This window comes from Micropterus salmoides, unplaced genomic scaffold, assembly GCF_014851395.1.
Source record: "Micropterus salmoides isolate LMB-PRFRI ecotype aquatic unplaced genomic scaffold, ASM1485139v1 Ms_hic_scaffold_20, whole genome shotgun sequence".
NCBI lineage: Eukaryota > Metazoa > Chordata > Actinopteri > Centrarchiformes > Centrarchidae > Micropterus > Micropterus salmoides.
The window spans coordinates 7,497,550-7,504,413 of record NW_024041151.1 but is presented as its reverse complement, the minus strand read 5'-3'; the positions used below and the strand labels follow the sequence as shown (position 1 = coordinate 7,504,413).

At 38.2% G+C, this 6,864-nt stretch overlaps 1 protein-coding gene across 1 annotated transcript in view; it reads right to left on the bottom strand.

Moving 5' to 3' along the window:
• Nucleotides 1-1,109: 1,109 nt before the first annotated feature.
• jmy (junction mediating and regulatory protein, p53 cofactor) overlaps nucleotides 1,110-6,864 on the bottom strand; it is a 37,238-nt gene continuing 31,483 nt past the window's right edge. Inside the window, exon 10 of the mRNA XM_038734707.1 lies at nucleotides 1,110-5,682. Within this exon, the coding sequence (XP_038590635.1) occupies nucleotides 5,372-5,682 (311 nt within the window). The 3' untranslated portion in view covers nucleotides 1,110-5,371. The remainder of the gene's footprint in view (nucleotides 5,683-6,864) is intronic.

Sequence of the window (6,864 nt, the reverse complement as noted above, 5' to 3'; positions counted from 1 at the left end):
ACCACATGCTTAAAAACAAAAAATTGGAATTTTGATTTGTTTATAGTAAAACAAAACCAAAATGAAAATTAAGCAGTTGTGTCATTCTTTCAGTCTGGTTTCATCACTATCAAACACTTTAAAATAGTTTTAAGCACATATACAGACATTTTAAAGTGTTTATTAATCTACTTATCGGTCAACAAATAAAAATCTCCTATATAGACAATATTATTACAAGTTTTACTGCCTCCTCTTGCCCTCAGCAGCAGTTATAGTACAAATACACCATTAAATGCTTTAAAAATGTTCTTATTTCTGCTTTCAACTGCATTTACTGTTTGTTACAAACATTATATACTGCGTATAAATACAGTGAAGTGTTTCCTATGTACTGTAAACAGTGGTGGAAGGAAGTGTTCAGATATTCACCAACAGGTGAGCTACTGAAGGTCAAACTGCTGAAAAAGTTGATGCTGGTTCTGATAGGAAGGTGCCAGAATCACAGTGCAGACCAGTCAGGGTGCTCCTGCCGATCCCTGTCCTCTGCAGAAAGCACCTACAATGGGCATCAGAACTGAAGTACGGACCAGTAGAAGAAGGCGATCCGGCAGAGGCCGTGTAATGCCTTGGACAGTGTTCTGCTGGGAAACCTCGGGTCCTGCCGTTCATGTGGATGTGACTTTGACACGTACACTCTTTCATGGAAACGATCCCTGATGGCAGCGGCCTCTCTCAGCCTTAACGTTAAGTAACGTCATAATGTTATGGCTGATTGGTTTATATACAGATAGCTAGTTTAGTCCAGCGGTTCCCAAATCTGAACATCATAGTTGGAAAATTTGCCTTCTTAGGACTAAAAACCAATAATTTCAAATGAAACTATCTGAAAAGTTTAGAGTGGGAATTTGTCTTTGGTGGAACTGCTAACATCTGAAATGTGAAAAAGACTTATGTTTAATGTAAAATCTGAATCTGCAAAGTAACTGAAGCCGTCAAACAAATGTTGGAGTAAAAAGAACATATTTTTTTAGAAGCATAAAGTATCATAAAATGGAAATAACGTTACTCAAGTATAAGTACCTTGAAATTGAGATGATTTACATGAAGGACATCTTCAATACACCAAGGAGCATTAAAAGACATGTTGGTGCTTTATTTTATTTTATAGAAAGCAGAGAGGAATGTCATGATAGGAAACAAAATAAGCAACAAAAAAGAAAACCTTATAAAGTACATTTACATTTGTATGTAAAATCATTTAAAATATGAAGTTTCAATAAATACTTCAATACATTTAGGCATGCAGATATATATTTTTCATGATTTACATTTCATTACAGTATTAATTCATAAAATGACTTTTTCATCTCAATTATTGCACTTACGTTGTGATGGGTTCGTCCTGAAACCGGTCACATGCATAAGGTCGTAAAGGTTAAAAGGTCAAACTCGTGTCACGTTCAGGGCGGGAAAGAAAATCCACAAAGTTTGGATTCTACACATTTTAACTAAAAAAGGAAAAAGAAAGCACTATGGTATCATGAGCCCAAATACAAGACGGGACAGAGAGCAAGAGGGAGTTTGTCACTGAGCAAATATCTGCTTTGCTCTTACACATGTCTGTCTGAATGGCAGCTGTAAACTCCACGATTCAGGAAGAGTGACATTTGACATTGATGCCACTCTCAAATATGAAGCTACAGCTAGCTGCTGGTTAGCTTAGCATAAAGACTAGGATTTTTAGCCAGAATCTGTCCAAAGGTAAATAAATCCGCCTACCGGCTCCTTTAAAGCTCACTTATTACCAAGTTATATGTCGTTTGTTTAATCAGTAAGTTTTCGTTCGGTGCAACAAACTGTGACGGGCTCATTACTGCCCCCCTGAGGCCGAGGGCAGCAAAAAAAAGCTGTTGTACCGGGTGTTTTCCCTCAAACAGCCACAAGAGGTGACGAAAAACTGGTTGTTGGTAAATGTACGTGGGACCTTCTCACGGGGCGAATGTTTACCAGCTAGACGCCAACTGTGTCTGCCAGCTGATTAATCAATTATTAAAATAGTTCTACTAACCAAAACGGTAAAGCTGCAGCCCAGACAGCTGAACAATTGCTACACAGATATTTCTGCCATAACCCCAAACTTTACCCTGTGTATGAAGGGAAAAGAGGCTTCAACCTGCTAATAGTCCTGCAATGACGTGTGTTAATCAGTGAGCTTTAGAGGTGCTGGTAGGTCAGGCTAGCTGTTTCCCCCCGTTTCCAGTCTTTATGCTAAGCTAAGCTAAGCGTGGGCTGGCTGAAGCTTCATATTAATGTCCTTGTAAAACTCATGGTACTTTGGACTCGTTAAATACAGGAACGTATTTTTACAGTTAAAGACAGGTTTGACACAGTTAACACATAATAAGAGAACAGTTTAAAATCACACACACACCAAACTCAAACAACAACAACTCCAGTAAGTAAATAAGCTCGGAAAACAAATCTTTGGGGGAAAAAAAAAAAAAAGGCAGCGGAAAGAGTCTCTCGGGGAATAAAATAAGATAAATATAAACATCACATATTCCAAATGTTGTTGGGTCTGTCAGTTACCAGCTGAACGAATCAAACAGGCTTCAAAATGCTGCATCATGTATCTAAATATTTGTTATACAGCGTGTTTAAAGCATTTTAAATAGGAGGGGGAGTCATCTTAAACATTTACTCAGTATTTTACTCGAAATTAACCATTTGTATTAGCAGTTAATCTGCAGGTTATTTTCTCAATTAATACGTTCAGTTGGTCTGTAAAACGCCCAAACTTCAAACATCTTGTTTTGTCCAAAACCCAAAGATATTCAGTTTACAGTGACTTAAAACAGAGAAAAGCAGCAACTCGTCACATTGGAGCAGCTAAAACCAGAGAGTTTTTGCTTTAAAATTTTTTGTTTTATGATTTAATCGATTATTAAAATAGTTTCCAGCTCTAATTATAGTATTTTAAGCTCAATAAAATAGATTTTCACCCTCTGTCGTCACATTGCCTGCTGGTTTTAAATATTGTCGCCTGTTAAAGAGTAATTTAATGGTAATGTGTCATGATGAAACTCATTAATCGTCCATCTTTCTTTCCTTCTCAGAGTGACAGCACAATCAGCCGATCACAAAAAAATAATGACAGAAGCTTGATTCAAGTAATCATTTATATGTGTATATACAGTATTTGTTTTTCTTTTTCAAAATACTGACCCGGTTTAAAAATGACATCCTTAGAAGAGAAGTAGAGGATGCACAAGTCAGCAGATGGTTTGTTATGAATAAAGATCTGAAAAACTGCAGCTGTTTTGTGTGCTAATATTTCCAGTGTCGTTTCAAAACACTAAACACCACTTCTGTTAGCGGCAGCATCCGTTTAAACCTTTAAAAGCTCACAGGGACGCCATCTCAGCGAATAAACAGCTAATAACCCAGCTGGGCCTCCGTCTGATCCTGTGTGGGACTGCAGGTAAACAGTTTATTTGAATCATATACTAACAGAAATCTCTCTCGCTCTCTTACATACTGCAGGTCTGTTTGTATTAATAGATTTGGTCTCTCCTGCTGGAATTACACTTTCCCATAATGCCTTGGGGAGATGTACACATGAAGTATAATGTCACGGAGATAGTGAGCTGTGGATTTTTAGCATATATTTGTTTAAAAATTCATTTTGGCACCATTATAATTATGCCAAATTAGCGGTTAGCTTTTCCCGTTTGCATTGTACCCGTAGATGTTCAGACAACTATCACAAGACTACTTTGATGCTGAAGAAAACTTATAAACGTGATGTTTCTTAGGCAAGTTCTGCAGTTACAAGCGTATTTATATTCTCCTAAGATTTCTAAGCACATTTATGGTTGTTTATTCCCAGCAATCGGGCGCTAAACTGACTTTAAGTCCCAGCATGCACCTGTCTCTTTCACCTCGCAGTTTGAAAACCTCAGTCTCTGATAGAGATTGAATGTGAGTTTGATATCCTTCCTCCATAATCCCTTCCTCTTGTTGCATCATATTTCACCCTATATATTTCTATTCGTGTATATTTATGACTTATATGAAAAAGTGAAAACGCTACAAAAAGAAAAAAAAACAGGCATTGGTGATTTGCTGAATCCACAAATCAACGGCAGTTTTTGGCATTCTTCCCACCAGGATGATGAAAATGACCCAGTTTTACTAATTAAAAGGATAATTTTGGTGCTTTTAAACCTGGGAAAACCATATTTTCACACATTTTGGTGTTGAAGTGACTTGTAGTTACAAAAAATTTGGAATCTGTGCTGTAGTTGCAACCGGTTTGTGGCTGCAGCAGCTGAAACGCTTTTCTTCAGGGAAATTGCGCTTCTCAAAAATACGTCCAAAAAAGGTGCTTCTTTTTGCCACCAACAGGCTCAGACTGTTACACCAGGTGTCTAACAACATCGGAGACAGGATCCCCACGAGTGACTCCCGGTGGTCTTTTTTAACAGGAAACTGAAGTCTCACTCTGAAATCTCGTGGGAAGAGAGTTGCTGCAGGATGCCGCCGGTGGAAACGAGGGAGAGGCGTTTGATGTGTACATAGAGGAGCTGATAGTAACACTTTTATTTTCCTAACGTTACTCCTCCTCTATAAACTCCTCTCTCCAACTCTGACTCTCGTTTCCACGGTCGTCTTCCTGCAACAGCCCGCCTCTCACCATATTTCAGAGTGAGAATTGTCCTTGAGCGAGACTTTTTGTGGACGTGTTCTGTACCTACTCGTCATTTTTTCGAGTTTAAAAATACTGAAATTATCCTTTAAAGTAATATTTTGACATTTTGGGAAATGCACTACAGTATTTACTGTTTTGCCGAGATGCGATGAGACGAGAAGATCGTTCCCACTCTAATTTGTGTTTGCTTAATACAAAGCTACAGCCAGCAGCTGGATTTCCCACAATGTCAAACTTCTCCTGTAAGGAAGTGAGAAAATCCTACAGTACAAATGGTTGTCACACAGCTGAATGTATGAGTGTGCAGCACGTGTGTTCAGTGAAGAGCTGAGTCTGTGACAAAAATACTCACTTCCTAAAACAAACCCATCACAGCAAGCTACAGTACGACTCTGACATGTAGACCGACATAATGAGAGGTTAGAGGTTGTATCCTCGCCAAGAATGCCACAGCAACAACAACAAGAACATTAAAAAAAAAAAAAGATTAGTGGTCCATCTTTACAAACAACATACAGAAGAATGACAAAAAATACTTCTGAGTAGTTTCTGATTTTAAAAAAATCTAGTTTTTTTGTTCAAAGGTGTCTCCAGCTCGTCTGCTTGATTCGAGCCACTGTTTTCTTTTGGCTCCACGTATCCATAAAACATTAAAAAATATTCCTCCAGTAAGCATAACTAGTTTTCCCAGTCAGTGCACGGGAGGCCTTCGTCCTCGGACTCTGACTCCGGCGAGGCCTCTTTGATTCTTCTCAGGGCCTCGTGGATGCTGCGGGTCAGAGCGTCGGCCGAGTGGGTGAAGCTCTTGGGGTGTCGCGGCTGCTCCGGCCGGGTCCGGACCTTCTTCAGCCTGACGCCCTGCCTGATCTGAGCCAGGATGTTGTTGCTGTCGTCGTCCGGGTCGGGGCCCAGGACCCGCAGCTCGGCCTTCCTCAGGTGGAAACTGCCCCGTTTTAAGGAAGCCAGCACCTCGTCCATGGGGGAGCTCGCTGCAGACACACAGCGACACCACAGTTAACCTCACGTACAGTTTCTGGGTTCATTTTAAAACCACATAGAAAACAATTCAACACCTGTTAAACAATCACACCGACCAAAGTGTGAAAGTCTGATGGAAAATCAGTACGGACCTAAAATTATTATTATTATTATTATATGTTTTTCACTACTTCTAAGCATTATTTAAAAATTATTGACTAATAATTAATTTAATAACTTCATTAGGACCTGAATAAGTAACAGGAAATGTATTAGGGCTGAACAATTTGGAAAAAATATCTAATTGCGATTATTTTGACTAATATTGAAATTAGGATATGATTTGCGATTTTTGAAGGAATGATCACTTTTACATAATTATTTTCATTTTCTTTGAATAACATTTAGATAAATTGTTAAATTAATTGTTCAGCACTAAAAGTGATAAATTAATTAAAGTTTTTGGCTAAAATCAAAGCTTTCTGTGAGATGATGAGTTTGCTGTAGCTGCAGTAGTGACAGTGTTTTCTTTAGCTTACAGATGGAAAACATCTCCCAACAGCCCGCAATCACATACAAAAACATATTTAAGACTTTTTTTTATTTCCTTTTTCTGGAGGAAATTTGATGCTTTTTAAGACTTTACAGAAAACGGTGTAATCCCCCTTTATTACTTTGTCTCTGCTTCTATACTGCTTTAAAACAACATGCCCATAAATATAATAAGATTTACCTTTTTAATCAGTTTGTATCCTTTACTGAAAGTTTTATTTTTAATTTCAGTTCATCTTATTTTACATTATTATTCTACCCTGGTTTATTGTATATTATTTTTGAGCAGCATTGTGTGAATGACAGGTGCTATAAAAATAAAAAGGCTTTGACAGCCAAAAAGGGCAAACACACCTCAACTTTAGAAAACACAAATACGCACAACAGAAATGTTTCAAGAGGACACGAAAAAGTCAGGTCCGAATCATCCGTTCATTGTTTATCTGTTGTTCTGTTTTGTACTGTTTCTTCAGTTTGCGTAGTCTGATGTGCAGCGTGCACCTTGCAGGAGCTCGCAGATTAAAACAAGTTTTGGGAAATTTCTGTTAATCAGAGGTAATAACCAGGTTCATCAGTGATGACAGACGGACTGTAGCCTGTTCTGAACATAAATAACCGTCGGAAAAGTTTCCTGAATTAAA